The 16,535-nt window shown below is 51.0% G+C and overlaps 1 protein-coding gene across 6 annotated transcripts in view; it reads right to left on the bottom strand.

Moving 5' to 3' along the window:
- Positions 1-206: 206 nt before the first annotated feature.
- The window catches only part of TJAP1 (tight junction associated protein 1), a 48,822-nt gene continuing 32,493 nt past the window's right edge, over positions 207-16,535 (bottom strand). For 4 of the 6 annotated variants that reach the window (XM_083175353.1, XM_083175357.1, XM_083175354.1 and 1 more), the window contains 8 exons: positions 14,630-14,683; positions 13,847-13,983; positions 11,693-11,721; positions 10,117-10,278; positions 9,972-10,038; positions 6,364-6,471; positions 4,948-5,031; positions 207-3,305 (listed from right to left, as the gene is read on the bottom strand). In XM_083175353.1, the coding sequence (XP_083031479.1) occupies positions 2,136-3,305; positions 4,948-5,031; positions 6,364-6,471; positions 9,972-10,038; positions 10,117-10,278; positions 11,693-11,721; positions 13,847-13,960 (1,734 nt within the window). In that variant the 5' untranslated portion in view covers positions 13,961-13,983; positions 14,630-14,683 and the 3' untranslated portion in view covers positions 207-2,135. Of the gene's footprint in view, positions 3,306-4,947; positions 5,032-6,363; positions 6,472-9,971; positions 10,039-10,116; positions 10,279-11,692; positions 11,722-13,846; positions 13,984-14,629; positions 14,774-16,535 lie in introns of all 6 variants that reach the window. The other 2 variants (XM_083175356.1, XM_083175355.1) reach the window with 2 other exon arrangements.

The raw sequence follows: 16,535 nt of genomic DNA, 5'->3' as shown, positions 1-16,535 counted from the left end.
AACATTGAATCCTATGCAAAATCGCATCGAATCGCATCGCATCGCATCTGATTGTATGCCTTAAGGTAAGGCATACAATCACAAAATCGGCAGCCCAGATACTACATAAGTACCGACTTTTCTTTAACTTGACCTATAAGGCTTATACGACCGCAGCTGGCGCGTTTCTTTGGCCGTACTTAAGCATCAAGCACACTTGTACCACATTACTTTTAAAATACTTTATTTTTCATTGGAAAATAGACATCAGCTCTGAAAAAAATGTCAGAAAATAAATCTAAGTGAGATTAACAGTCTGAAAATCAGGAGGATGGGGGTAGTGTCAGAAACTTAGTAACAGGTAATACTGTACTGGGTACAAAAATATATATATACTGTAGATCAATGAGAGAAAATACTCAGTATGAGCAGATACCATACAGTCTTTCAAACACTGAAAACCAGAAGAGCGGACAGACGTAGACAGAGGCAGGTGGACTCTGGGTACCACCGCAGCAGGCAGAACACAAATCAAAATCAGACAATGTGGTACCTTGAGTGGGCCTTAGGGGGCGCCACTGACATGTTAATGGCAGGAATTGACCACATCAAAGACAGAAAAATATATAAAAAAAGATCAAACAAACCACAATAAACACAAGTGCCTGGCACTGCGCTGTCAGAGGATGGTTCACTGTAACCATTGCCAGAATAAGTCAGTGTCAGGTACAGGCCAGCTCCACAGCTGGACAAATTGGGAAGAGGTCGGTAACCTTTTGCTGGAACTTGAGGGGAATTAGGGATTTTTAGTAATCTCTCAAACAATTAAGTAATGCCATAATCATACAGAAGGCAGGAACGGGAGATCTGCCAAGACAAAGCCGAGACTTCTACTCCGATACTATATCCAGCACCATTTATCAGCTCCTCCCTCTTCCCATGTCTACATCCTCCACCTGATACTGCATACAACCCCACTACTCAGGCCCTCCCTCTTCCTGTTACTATGTTCGGCCCCACTTCTCAGCTCCTCCCTCTTCCTATACCTCCCAACATGAACCTCTCCAGGAGGGACACATTGCTCTGTTCCTGGACTTCCCTCTTAACGTATGATTGACATCACCTGTGTTGAAACACCTGTCTTATCAAGTAACCTGTTCAACACATACATATAAGGGTAATCATACATTGAGTAATGTCTGGGAGCAGAGAAATGTGTCCCTCCTGGAGAGGGTCGCGTTTTGGAGGATTGCCCTTCCTGATACTACATTTATCCCCATAGCCCCACTTCTCAGCTCCTCCCTCTTCCTGATACTACCTCCAGCTCCACTTCTCAGCTCCTCCCTCTTCCTCATACTACATCCAGCCCCACTTCTCAGCTCCTCCCTCTTCCTGATACTACCTCCAGCTCCAATTCTCAGCTCCTCCCTCTTCCGGATACTACATGCAGCTCCTCCCTCTTCCCAATACATCCAGCTCCACTTCTCAGCTCCTCCCTCTTCCCAATACATCCAGCTCCACTTCTCAGCTCCTCCCTCTTCCCAATACATCCAGCCCCACTTCTCAGCTCATCCCTCAGAAGGATTCCACATCCAGACCCACTTATGTTACTACCTCTGCCCAAATGTGTACCTGCCTCAAAATGCTTAGCGCCTCCATCCAGTGCTATGCTTGTCCCACTACACAGTTCACCCTCCCCCCGATCCCATACCTTCCCTCATCTTCAGTACTTCTTTTGCCCAAACACAAATTTACAGTCCTCAAATTATCCCCATATTCTAACAACCCTGACTGCACTGGATAACGTTCACAGCTGATCCTGCCTGCCCTCAGCCATCTCTGATCTGATATACAGTCTTCATACAAGGCAGATAAAGAGGTTAGAGTGGGAATACATAGTATTTATCTGCCTTTTGGTTTAACATTAGTCTACTAAACAGTCAGAAACTCTCCCTTCTCTGCTGGGGGCAGATGTACCTTCTGTGGAGTGTAACCCACCTCCTGTAGTGCACACTTGTCATGGCTGCAGACAGAAAAGGGAATTGAGCAGGCCTGGATGGCAGTGGAGCCTTGGACATGGTTATCTGCATCCACTGTAAGGTCTGATCACAGCCCGGAAGCCTCACATTCCGCAAGGAAACACAATGCTTCTCCGTCTAGTTTAGTAGGTTTCCCTGCTCCTGTGCTCGGGTCAGACTGTCCTTCCGGTGCAGGTGATGTACGCCCATTCTTTTTGGGCTGCGGTGTGGCCGTCCACTTGGAGGTTTCTCCCTAAAAATCTCCACCTCCTGTTCTATGGGAGTCTCATTAATGTGATCTTCCAGTTCAATTTCCTCCTCTATTTCTTCCGGAAGAACTTGTGGCTCTTCCATCTCCTCCTCCTCCTCTTCCTCCACAGCCCCAGACAGGAGGTCCTGAGCCTCCTCCGTGGAGAACTCCTTTCCATACTGGTTGGGTAGGTGGCCTCTCTTTGTCCCAGAGCTGTCCGCATCGAAGCTGGACTCCCGGCTGTTCATCCAGCTGTTCCTAGAGGTTTCTTGTTCAGAAAAGGCTTGTGCTACCCGGCTCAATTCCTGCATGGAGCGGCTGAACCTCTGTTGCAGTTCCAGCGCAGTGTCGTGGCTGAAGGAAGTACGGTGTGCAAGAAACCCCTCCGTGCTGGGTGCAGCTTTCTCTACAAACATCCTCTGCCAGTTTGCCAACATGTCCTCCTCTGAGCTAGCGGAGCTGGGCGCAGCACTGCTCAATGGGGACCGTGCGGGATTGTCGGCGCTTCGTGCCCGCTGTGGGTAGCTGCCGGAGGATGCTGGGCTGTTTGGTACAGTGCGATGTCTGTTTGGACTGCCATCCTCACTCTGAACTAGGCTGAGAGAAATGGCTTGCCGTGTGGCATAGGTACAATTGGGCAGTGGACTGTTTTTGGGGATTTGTACCTTCTCATCAGAAAACTCTATGACTTTGCGGCCTGGGAACATAGTGTGGGGAGGTGGGGGGGTAGGGTATGGACTTAGTTTTTCAAAGGCTGGAGGTTCTTCAGTAGTACTGTCCAAGCTGCCCTGTTGCTGGAGGACACCATTTTGTTGCTGACCGGGGCAGCTCATGTCTACATGTACAAAGAAATCTTCAGCAGTTGGCCCACTTCCACTGCTGGATGTGGCCGAATTAAGGATAAGTGATTCTGGCTTCTCCAGAACACGGGCAATGACGGATGTGGGTACCACATCCGAATTCGATAGGCTAGATGGTGGAGTGTCTTGCCCAGAACCTGGAGAAGAAGCTGAGCTCTGTAGATGTTTACTGACCATGTCCTGTAGCTTGTATGGTAACTGCAGTCAGAAGGAAAGGAGGATATGTCAGCAATATCATTCTACAAAGAAACCTGAAAACACCAGTTTATTATTTACTATCTTTTATTTATGTGGCGCCACAAGGTTTCCGCAGCGTCTGACAATACATGAAGAAAATAGTGATTTACAGTACAAATGCAAATTAGGACAAGTACATGGTAAATTAAAGACAGTTGCAGGATGGCCTACAGACCTCTACGTAACTCACACAGCCAGGAGATCTCCACACCTCTACGTAACTCACACAGCCAGGAGGAGATCTCCACACTACAGCATAACGTACAGACCTCTACGTAACTCACACAGCCTGGAGATCTCCACACTGCAGGATGGCCTACAGACCTCTACAGGACTCACACAGCCAGGAGATCTCTACACTGCATGATGGCCTACAGACCTCTACAGGACTCACACAACGTGGAGATCTCTACACTGCAGGATGGCCTACAAGCCTCTACGTAACTCACACAGCCAGGAGAGCTCCACACTGCGGAATGGCCTACAGACCTCTACGTAACTCACATAGCCAGGAGATCTCCACAATGCATGATGGCCTACAGACCTCTACGTAACTCACACAGCCAGGAGATCTCCACACTGCATGATGGCCTACAGACCTCTACGTAACACACACAGCCAGGAGATGTCCACACTGCAGGATGGCCTACAGACCTCTACAGGACTCACACAACGTGGAGATATATACACTGCAGGATGGCCTACAGACCTCTACAGGACTCACACAGCCAGGAGATCTCTACACTGCAGGATGGCCTACAGACCTCTACAGGACTCACACAGCCAGGAGATCTCCACACTGCAGGATGGCCTACAGACCTTTAAGTAACTCACACAGCCAGGAGATCTCTACACTGCAGGATGGCCTACAAGCCTCTACGTAACTCACACAGCCAGGAGATCTCCACACTGCAGGATGGCCTACAGACCTCTAAGTAACTCACACAGCCAGGAGATCTCCACACTGCAGGATGGCCTACAGACCTCTACGTAACTCACACAACCTGGAGATCACCACACTACAGGATGGCCTACAAACCTCTAAGTAACTCACACAGCCTGGAGATCTCCACACTGCAGGATGGCCTACAGACCTCTAAGTAACTAACACAGCCAGGAGATCTCCACACTGCAGGATGGCCTACAGAACTCTACGTAACTCACACAGCCAGGAGATCTCCACACTGCGGGATGGCCTACAACATATAAGTAACTCACGCAGCCTGGAGATCTCCACACTGCAGGATGGCCTACAGACCTCTAAGTAACTCACACAGCCAGGAGATCTCCACACTGCAGGATGGCCTACAGAACTCTACGTAACTCACACAGCCAGGAGATCTCCACACTGCGGGATGGCCTACAACATATAAGTAACTCATGCAGCCTGGAGATCTCCACACTGCAGGATGGCCTTCAGACCTCTAAGTAACTCACACAGCCTGGAGATATATAGAGGTCTGTAGGCTATCCTGCAGTGTAGAAAAGTCCTACTGTAAGTGACCTAGAAATGCCTATACTGCAGGAGAACCTATAGGCCGTGCGAAGGTCTCTCTACATAGAAAGTAACCCTGGAAAACCACACTGCAAGTCAAATACTCACATCTGCAAATTTGTGGTTCCTGAAATGGGACTTGTTGCATTTCAGCAGCTGAACAGCGAGATTACAGTCTTGTCGATAACGCTCCTGAAAGAGAGTGGAACTTGCTATTAGTGACTAATTGGCACCATGACCATAACGGTCAGTGGGTTTTACATCATGTGTAACAGTACCAGGGGTCTCTCCACCTAGCTGCCCTCTAAGTTGGATTTCCCAACTGCAGGAACAAATTTCATGGTACTTGTGTAGTTTCACGGCGCACTTACGAAGTCACCGAAGTATCCCTGTCAGCATCAGCGCTGTGTTCCCGCAACCATCGTAGTCAGCTTGTGTCTGCGACTATGTGTACGTTCGCGGCTAACGGAGCTTATGCAGTTAGCGTAGTCAGTCAGCCTTGTGTCATTCTTTCTTCTTTAGGTCAGTAAAATCCATTTGACAGTTAACACGTGTCATCATTATTGTTTTAGACAGATGACATGACAGGTGTGAATGTGTTCCTGGAACACCCCCACTATCCACGTGAGCCCGCAGCGTTGTGAGCGCATCCTCCCAACCTGTTCATACCCCCACTATGCACGTCAGCCCGCATCGTGGTGAGCATGTCCTCTCGACCTGTTCATACCCCCACTATGCACGTCTGCCCGCAGCGTGGTGAGCGCGTCCTCCCGACCTGTTCATACCCCCACTATGCACGTCAGCCCGCATCGTGGTGAGCATGTCCTCTCGACCTGTTCATACCCCCACTATGCACGTCAGCCCGCAGCGTGGTGAGCGCGTCCTCCCGACCTGTTCATACCCCCACTATCCACGTCAGCCCGCAGCGTGGTGAGCGCGTCCTCCCGACCTGTGCATACCCCCAAAGAGGGAATGAATCAAGGAGCACTGGCAAATGCGTCCTTTATTGTGCATGAGACGCACTTGCGCCCGCAGCCCCCCTTTGTACACGAGTCGCACGCGTGACCAAGCCCATAACCCTGAAGCAGACACGGGCAGGATTGCTGTTCCCTGCCGCACGAATTACTGAGAAGCACTTGCGTATGAGACGCTCGTGCATCCCAGGCAGATGGAGCACCTCTTCACCGGCGTCCTCCAGGGATCTGGCAGTTACCGGCGCTGTATGAGAGGCGGTCACTAGGCTTGCCAGGAACAGAGCTGCAGCTAGCGGGGACAGTACGGTGACTAGCTGCCTGACGGGGACACTACGCTGACTACGCAAGGCTGCAGCGGGGACACTACGCTGACTGCGCTGGGCTGCTGTTGGCCTACGCTGACAACGTGACGTAACGTGGCGCCGTGAATCTACACAAGTACCAATTTCATTATCTCCCGTTATGGGCCCCCATTGCACATTACATGTTTCCGCTCCTATGAATTCAACTCCGTCTGAACGCCCTGTAACATGAATGTGACACTATTTACATTTAACTCTTCCAGTTTGTTGATGGTGGTTTTTGCATCCAAAAGTTTGTTGGTGAGTTCAACTATTTCCCAGTCCATTGTTTTCCGGTCCATCTCCGCTTTCTTAATCTGCAAGTGAACACGGAAAAGTAAGTAAGTGGATTAGGTAAGTGCGGGCAGGCGTGAGGAGGCACATGCACCCATGCACGCAACACAGGAAAGGTGGAGAGTGCCAACCACAGAGGGATAGATAACAGCTGAGCCGTGATGTTAATCCCAAAGCTGTCAGAGGGTCTGTATTCTGGAAGGTGAATGACAAGAGGTTAAGAATAGGGGAGGGTTCTGGAAGCCCAGACAAACGAGACAGGGAGCGGAAGTGACCACCACCCGACCCACCCCCAACTTCTACCAAACGCAACTGAATAGATCCAGCTTTGGCTGAACGATGCCTGTAAACCCGACAGTGCAAGGCAGAGAGAAAGAGAGAGTTAGATGTAAGTAAGATTAGTACATGAAGAGGGAAATTACATGATGACCTTAATCACTTCATAAATCTCTGCTACAGAACGAAACAGTCATCCGCTGCAGTGACCGCATCGCCAGGCAACAGCCAACACCATCACTGCACCAGAGCCAATAGTTACTAAGTACAGCAATCTCATCACCAGGCAACAGCCAACCAGCATACACCATCACTGCACCAGAACCAATAATCACCAAGTACAGCAATCCCATCACCAGGCAACAGCCAAACAGCCTACACCATCACTGCACCAGAACCAATAGTTACTAAGTACAGCAATCCCATCACCAGGCAACAGCCAACCAGCCTGCACCAGAACCAATCTCATCACCAGGCAACAGCCAAAAAGCATACATCATCACTGCACCAGAGCCACTAGTCACCAAGTACAGCAATCACCAGGCAACAGCCAACCAGCCTACACCATCATTGTACCAGAACCAATAGTCATCAAGTACAGCAATCTCATCACCAGGCAACAGCCAAACAGCCTACACCATCACTGCACCAGAGCCAATAGTCACCAAGTACAGCAATCCCATCACCAGGCAACAGCCAAACAGCATACACCATCACTGCACCAGAGCCAATAGTCACCAAGTACAGCAATCCCATCACCAGGCAACAGCCAAACAGCATACACCATCACTGCACCAGAACCAATAGTCACCAAGTACAGCAATCCCATCACCAGGCAACAGCCAAACAGCATACACCATCACTGCACCAGAGCCAATAGTCACCAAGTACAGCAATCTCATCCCCAGGCAACATCCAAACAGCCTACACCATCACTGTACCAGAACCAATAGTTACTAAGTACAGCAATCCCATCACCAGGCAACAGCCAAACAGCCTACACCATCACTGCACCAGAACCAATCTCATCACCAGGGACCAGCCAAAAAGCATACATCATCACTGCACCAGAGCCACTAGTCACCAAGTACAGCAATCACCAGGCAACAGCCAACCAGCCTACACCATCATTGTACCAGAACCAATAGTCACCAAGTACAGCAATCTCATCACCAGGCAACAGCCAAACAGCCTACACCATCACTGCACCAGAGCCAATAGTCACCAAGTACAGCAATCCCATCACCAGGCAACAGCCAAACAGCATACACCATCACTGCACCAGAGCCAATAGTCACCAAGTACAGCAATCTCATCACCAGGCAACAGCCAAACAGCATACACCATCACTGCACCAGAACCAATAGTCACCAAGTACAGCAGTCCCATCACCAGGCAACAGCCAAACAGCATACACCATCACTGCACCAGAGCCAATAGTCACCAAGTACAGCAATCTCATCCCCAGGCAACAGCCAAACAGCATACACCATCACTGCACCAGAGCCAATAGTCACCAAGTACAGCAATCTCATCACCAGGCAACAGCCAAACAGCATATATCATCACTGCACCAGAACCAATAGTCACCAAGTACAGCAATCCCATCACCAGGCAACATCCAAACAGCATACACCATCACTGCACCAGAACCAATAGTCACCAAGTACAGCAATCTCATCACCAGGCAACAGCCTACATCATCACTGCACCAGAACCAATAGTCACCAAGTACAGCAATCCCATCACCAGGCAACAGCCAACCAGCCTACACCATCACTGCACCAGAACCAATAGTCACTAAGTACAGAAATCTCATCACCAGGCAACAGCCAAACAGCATACACCATCACTGCACCAGAACCAATAGTCACTAAGTACAGCAATCTCATCACCAAGCAACAACCAATCACGGATCACGAGTTAACCAACCATGAAACAGTATTAATCATAAAGGAAATGAACACATACACTACACAACCACCTGCCATACAATACAGCTATATAATCAATAGGAAAAACAGCTAGCTATATAATAAACAGACAACAACTATCTAAAAAAACTACATTATGACTGCACTACCAGGAGTAAACAATACATTCATTTAAACAACAAACAAGGAAACCTACAGCATCGCTGCAATACCAATGATGTCATGCCCTACAATGATATAATCACCATATAACAACTAAATATGGAAACACATCCATCACTGCACTATTACCATCAGTCATCCACTACAGCTGCCTGACAACCAGACAACCTGCGTCACTGCACATCAACAGCCATATAATCTCCATGCAACAATCAACAAGAATACCTGCACCACCACCACCGCGGCACAACCATCAGACATGAACTGCTAGAGAAATATACTAACTAGGCAACAACCAATCAGGAAACCTGCAGCACAACTGCCCAACCAACAGTCATCCACTACAGCTGCCTGACAACCAGACAACCTGCGTCACTGCACATCAACAGCCATATAATTTCCATGCAACAATCAACAAGAATACCTGCACCACCACCACCACGGCACAACCATCAGACACCAACTACCAGAGAAATATACTAACTAGGCAACAACCAATCAGGAAACCTGCAGCACAACTGCCCAACCAACAGTCATCCACTACAGCTGCCTGACAACCAGACAACCTGCGTCACTGCACATCAACAGCCATATAATCTCCATGCAACAATCAACAAGAATACCTGCACCACCACCACCGCGGCACAACCATCAGACACCAACTACCAGAGAAATATACTAACTAGGCAACAACCAATCAGGAAACTTGCAGCACAACTGCCCAACCAACAGCAATATCATTACCAGGCAACAGCCAATCAGGAAACATACACCATCACTGTACCCCCAACCACTACAGCAACGTAATAATCATGCAACGGCCAAAATGGAAGCCTACAGCATCACAACCAACAGGCAAACACTACACCAATATAATCTCCAAGCAACAACCAGAAACACTACATAATCATTTACATAAAACCAACAACAGTCATCAAATGATTTCATCAGCAGGCAACACCCACAGAAAACCTACAGCGTTCCTGCACTGCGGCCAACATTAACCCACCACAGAATCACAGCCACGCACCTGTCCGCCACCATTATATGAAGTGTATAGAAATAAGTCGCAGTAAATGAAAGCGCAGGCGGAGGAATGGAAGATGGCTCGGATCATCCACAGTGCCCCAGACTATACCGGTCACACTCACCAGCGTGTGCAGCTTCTCCTCCAGGTCCTGGTTGGTCCTCTGCGAGGCCGTGTAGCTATTCTGTAATCTGTAACACAGAGGATGTGAGGAACCAGAGGACAGAACGAGAACGGATTACGGTTTGCGTCTTCTGTTGTAAGGATACCTGCGGAACTTGTCTTTGAGTTTCTCAAATTCCTCCCGATTACGACTCAACTCCACCTCCAGATAATGCCGATTTGCATCCACCTCGTGCTCCATGGCTTCCATTTTAGTGGTGGCATAAGCCAGGCGTCGGCGCAGTTCGTCATTCTGGTGCTGCAGAAAGCTGGAACAGAGAGAAACAAAACCTGTAAGCGCTTTACAGAAGGATCATCAGTTTCTCAATACCGTGCGGCAAAATTGCATGTAAGTTGGCATAACTGCTCTGACATCACGTGCACGGAAATATATATATATATATATATACTGGCTGCAAATAAATTGCCTGGAATTAACGTTCCGCCAAACAGTTTATCTACAGTTGCCGTCTACATGCCCTGCATCATTTTTTCTGGTGTGAGAACGTAACGGCCCATCAAGGGGTGAAGCGACTGGACTGTGAACAAATATTCCAACAGACGTACATGCAACACGGATTTAAACCACGGGGCCGATTTACCAAACAGTGAAGTGGACCAGTAGAGGAATCTCAACCAATCAGATTTGAGGTAGCATTGCCAAGGCCATTCTATAAAATGATAGTAATGAGAGGATTGGTTGCTATGGGCAATTTCTCCAGTCCCTTCACTGCTTTATACATCAGACCCCCATTATATATTCCACACTGTACATCACCCCCAAATTATATACTGTAGCCGGGTCATCGTGAGAAAGTCAAACTGTGAATTATTGTGACTGAAAGTGTATGACGCTCTATGCCCCACCCCCCACACACACACGCATTCTGCACAACTGTATTCAAGACCGCAACTCTGTGCTGTCCCCCAGAGCAAGGAAATAACCCGGTCTGATAATAGAACGACAGTACTAAGAAGTATCCTGCATCCACCACATTCATCTGTAAAACACAATAAATGGGAAGAGGTCGTGTGCACTGCAGAGAGGATCACAAAAGAACAGCGTGTACTGTTACACGGGACGCAGTTACGGTTACACACTAAATCATTTATAGGTGATGCCGCGGTGTGTGTTACACGTATACAGCCATCACACAGACGGCTTGTGTCAGTGGTGTAGTAATAATAGCACAATACAGATTATCTGCACTCACTGCACTATGGGGAGATGACTCCGCTGTCCAAACCCACCCCCCCCCCCCCCAACTCCCACCCCCCTACCCCCTCCTCCCGGCCTAGATTCAGTACAATACGTCACTGTTCAATGGGTAACACTAAACTAACAGGGAGGGGGGACTGGGCTGATATATATCACGTCACTGGATATTAGGAAATAAATATTCCCAATCATAACGGTGTCCTCGCCGTACAGCGATGTGAACAGTGAAGGGTCTTTTATTCTTTTTCATGGAAATTGTCATGGCGCTGTCTACAGAACACTTCTACTCACATATAAATACTGTAATCAGTTTCGAGTCCTGTGGTGTAACACAAGAGCCCACAGATACAGCTTACAACAAGCTGCAGCGCAAGGAATTAATAACACAGCAGGGCACAGCTGTCCGAGACTCTATCCCGCTGTCTGTGTCAGAGAATAGAGGATGGGGAGGAAGAGGAACTTACTGAATCCTGTCTGCTTCCATCACAGGTTCCTGGGGAACAGAGAGAGAACAGACATCACTGCAGATTCTGCTACTATCTATCAGACGCCAAATTCCAGACAATATTAAACGCATTCTAAATCATACACGAATTACATCTACAGGAGGTGAAAAATCTTCTTCAAGAGAAAATAAAAGAAGATTGCAAAAAAAAAAAAAAAATATATATATAATCATCTATATTTGATATTGTAATACATACATGAGAGTACTGCAAAGCGGTGTGATGTCACCCATCTCTGCTGTAGATTTAAAGTGGCAATAACATAATAGGCAAAATTAACTGAGTTTGGCTTTTTTAATTATTGGCGCTTTAAACCTGCACCACTTTACAGAACTCGTAAGCTATTACACAGACCCCATTAGTAAGAAAGTTCCTAATGAATTTGTCCATTTTAGCTGCAGTCAGGACAAACAGGGCGCTGTATGCAACTGGTGGATTAATGTATTATCACAGTGGACGCCGGATGCGTTCATGCATATATAAAATATGGGAGACTTAAGGCCCATACACACTGGGTGACTGAGCAGAAAGCCGCTCAAAACAGCAAGTTTGAGAGGATTTCAGCTCAGAGCCGCCCAGTGTGTATGGCCCGGCAGTGAAGGGCGCTCCCGCATCATCGCCGGGAAAGCCGCACATCTGTTGGTATTACCAGCAGATGAGCGGCTTTGAGGACGGCTTTCCATAGCGCTGCGCTATGCAAAGTCATCCTTCCCCCGCTGACCGCACCGGGCAGGGGGAGGATTTCCCCCCAGCGATCATTCACTGTCCATACACGCTGGGTATAATCGCCCAGTGTGTATGGACCTTTCTTCTGATGCACAAAATTCAGATTAAAGGCTGGGTAACGGAGGACTGAGGAGCACCTGCGGGAGTGGAAAAAACAAAGGGGAGTGAAAAATATAAATAAATCGGTAGCACACGCAGTGGTACACAAAGACTGAGCTGGTAAATGTACATTACTGAAGGGCATGCTGTGTAGAACTTGGGAAGAGTGGGACGAGACTCAGATGAGGACTACGAAATCACTGAGCAAATGTACAACAGACTAACCTTGCATTGGGCAACATTAAGTGAGGGTGAAGTCCTGGGAGAAGGGCTTTTCCCCTCGGGGCTCCAATGGGAAGCAGAAGACAGAGAGTCTGTGTCCAGGAAGCCTAGGTCAGAAGGAGTCTGACACCTCTCTTTACTGTGTAGATCTACTCTATTACCCTCCCTAGGACCAGATTCCTGCAGATCCTGATGAAATAGAGCTGACTTAAGCTTTTCTGATGAGGATGGTCTGGATCTCTGTCTCCTGTCTGCTGAACTCCTGCCCCCGTGATGACCCGGAGACACCGTCCGATGCCTGGGTCTTTCGGAGCTGCCCATGTGTTTGATATCTGCTCTGCAGCTGGAGCCATTTGCAGCCATTTTGGCCCCAGATATTTGGGATTCCTCATCAGTGCTGGCTCCGGAACCCATCCATCGGACTGCCTGAAGATTGGTTGGGCTAAGCACCCTAGAAGCAATCTCGTCAAGTAACTTTGAAAAGTGGACTTTCTCTTGCTGGGTCTTCCCATCGGGAGAGTCACCCCGCTCTGCGTCTACTTTAGAGGGCGAGAGTGCTAGTGGAGACCTCGGTTTCTCAGACCTCACTTGGCCTAGATTCAACTTTGAGGCAGCGTTTATGGTAAACGGTGCCGGGGGTTTCAGGATACTTTTAAGCGGCCGGGAGCAGGATGAGTGATGGCTTTTCTTGGGTGCCAGAATTTCTGCCGGCTCTTTGAAGACCAGGCTCCGCTCCAGACTGCGACTTTTGCCTTCTTTCTTTCCCCCTTCTTTCATGGCAATGTTCTCCTCGCTGCGGCTGAGGAAACGCCGCAGCCCTGTTAGCCGCGATGGCTTGTTTAGCTTTCCCTTACCTCTGAGAGATTTCACCCTGCGGAGCAACGTCTGGGGTTTGCAAGCACGTGCGCCCTGCCATTTAGTTTCTTTATCATTGCTGGATGCTATGGACCAGGAGGAGGAACAGCTAAATGTACTAACATCTGAACCATCTGCCGCCTCCAGCTCCACAGCCTCCGCTTTGCTGAAACATGTGCGCTGGTACAAAGTTCCCCGGCTTGAAGTTACCTGACTCGGCTGCTCCGACACATCCTCCCGCGGCTCGGGCGGCTCGTGACGAACCTCCCGATGCTGCGGTGGAGCCTTGCGGTATGGCTTCTTGGTGGGGGCGGTGCTGGTCATGCCGAGATCCCAGGGTGCGGATTCTGCAGGACAGTAAGAAGCGTCAGTGGTTTCTCATGCAGAGTGTACGAGTCCTGGACCACTATTGGTCTCTTCCTCACACTGGCATTCATACTGATCAGACACCCACATGACAGGCAGCTGTAGGCAATTATTGATCTCTTTAAAAGGAGAGGAGGGGAGGGGGTGGGTAGATAAATCTGGCTGGGGAAATAGCAATCGATCTGACTCGCAGGACATGTGCGGGGGGGGGGGGGGGGTTCAGCATCACACAGATGACCCAACACTCACACTCTAAACTAAAGCCCACCAATCAGATCTCAATACGCGCAGTGGAGGTTCCGAGACTTGTGTGGGAATTATATGTCCCTAAGTCAACAAGCAGTAAAGTGCAACATGTGCGATCTCACTATGCAAGCGTCACAGCCAGCGCCTGAGGTCACCCGTGTTACATGGGGACACCAAGTGATGTGGGAGGGCCAACCCAGTAAGAAATTTGCTGCGTACTGAACAGTCCCAAATCTGCCTGTAGAGATCTCTAGGTCATGACAGAAAGCAAAGAGCAGCCATCCGGTGTCACCACTGCACGTGGCGCTCTCCCAGGAAGCACCTAATGAAATAAGCAGACATCAGTCTTTTGGCCTCTATAAACAGATGGGATCTACTCACCACAAAAGGCCTCAGAACTGGGTCAGCCAGAAGGTCCTCTCCCAATCAGGAGTCCTGAGAACGACACAGGCATGTTACAGGTCAGAGACCGGGTAGAAATTGCTGTGGGATATGGAATGACTGAGAGTAGGGTGATGGCATCTACTGGAGGACACAAGGGGCAAGGGAGTTACAAGGAGACAGATCGTTCTAGAGAAAGCATAGGCAACAATGCAGAGGGCCACGGGACACAGGCCGGAGCGAGAGGGCCACAGGACAGGCAAGAAGAGGGCCATGGGACAAAGAGGTGGACATAGGTCAGGCAGTAGGCAGCCAGAAGGCCACATGACAATCAGGCGAGAGGCAGCCAGTGGGCCGCAGGGCAGGCAGAGGGCCACTGGGCAAATAGGTGGAAGACAGGGATCACAGGTCAGAAAGATGGTAGGCAGGGAGAGAGCCCAAAGATGGTCACAGGACAGGCGGGCAGGGGGCCACAGGACGGGCGAGCAGGCAGAGGGCCACAGGGCGGGCAGGCAGAGGGCCACAGGGTGGGCAGGCAGAGGGCCACAGGGCGGGCAGGCAGGCAGAGGGCCACAGGGCGGGCAGGCAGAGGGCCACAGGGCGGGCAGGCAGAGGGCCACAGGGCGGGCAGGCAGAGGGCCACAGGGCGGGCAGGCAGAGGGCCACAGGGCGGGCAGGCAGAGGGCCACAGGGCGGGCAGGCAGAGGGCCACAGGACGGGCAGGCAGGCAGAGGGCCACAGGACAGGCAGGCAGGGGGCCACAGGACAGGCAGGCAGAGGGCCACAGGACAGGCAGGCAGGCAGAGGGCCACAGGACAGACAGGCAGGCAGAGGGCCACAGGACAGGCAGGCAGAGGGCCACAGGACAAGCAGGCAGAGGGCCACAGGACAGGCAGGCAGAGGGCCACAGGACAGGCAGGCAGAGGGCCACAGGACAGGCAGGCAGGCAGAGGGCCACAGGACAGGCAGGCAGAGGGCCACAGGACAGGCAGGCAGGCAGAGGGCCACAGGACAGGCAGGCAGGCAGAGGGCCACAGGACAGGCAGGCAGGCAGAGGGCCACAGGACAGGCAGGCAGGCAGAGGGCCACAGGACAGGCAGGCAGGCAGAGGGCCACAGGACAGGCAGGCAGGCAGGGGGCCACAGGACAGGCAGGCAGGCGGCCACAGGACAGGCAGGCAGGCAGAGGGCCACAGGACAAGCAGGCAGAGGGCCACAGGACAGGCAGGCAGAGGGCCACAGGACAGGCAGGCAGGCGGCCACAGGACAGGCAGGCAGGCGGCCACAGGACAGGCAGGCAGGCGGCCACAGGACAGGCAGGCAGGCGGCCACAGGACAGGCAGGCAGGCGGCCACAGGACAGGCAGGCAGGCGGCCACAGGACAGGCAGGCAGGCGGCCACAGGACAGGCAGGCAGGCGGCCACAGGACAGGCAGGCAGAGGGCCACAGGACAGGCAGGCAGAGGGCCACAGGACAGGCAGGCAGGCAGAGGGCCACAGGACAGGCAGGCAGGCAGAGGGCCACAGGACAGGCAGGCAGGCAGAGGGCCACAGGACAGGCAGGCAGGCAGAGGGCCACAGGACAGGCAGGCAGGCAGAGGGCCACAGGACAGGAAGGCAGGCAGAGGGCCACAGGACAGGAAGGCAGGCAGAGGGCCACAGGACAGGAAGGCAGGCAGAGGGCCACAGGACAGGAAGGCAGGCAGAGGGCCACAGGACAGGAAGGCAGGCAGAGGGCCACAGGACAGGAAGGCAGGCAGAGGGCCACAGGACAGGAAGGCAGGCAGAGGGCCACAGGACAGGAAGGCAGGCAGAGGGCCACAGGACAGGAAGGCAGGCAGAGGGCCACAGGACAGGAAGGCAGGCAGAGGGCCACAGGACGGGAAGGCAGGCAGAGGGCCACAGGAC

This window comes from Crinia signifera, chromosome 3, assembly GCF_055691185.1.
Source record: "Crinia signifera chromosome 3, ASM5569118v1, whole genome shotgun sequence".
NCBI lineage: Eukaryota > Metazoa > Chordata > Amphibia > Anura > Myobatrachidae > Crinia > Crinia signifera.
The sequence above is the reverse complement of the archived record's forward strand: the minus strand, read 5'-3'. Positions and strand labels throughout refer to the sequence as shown.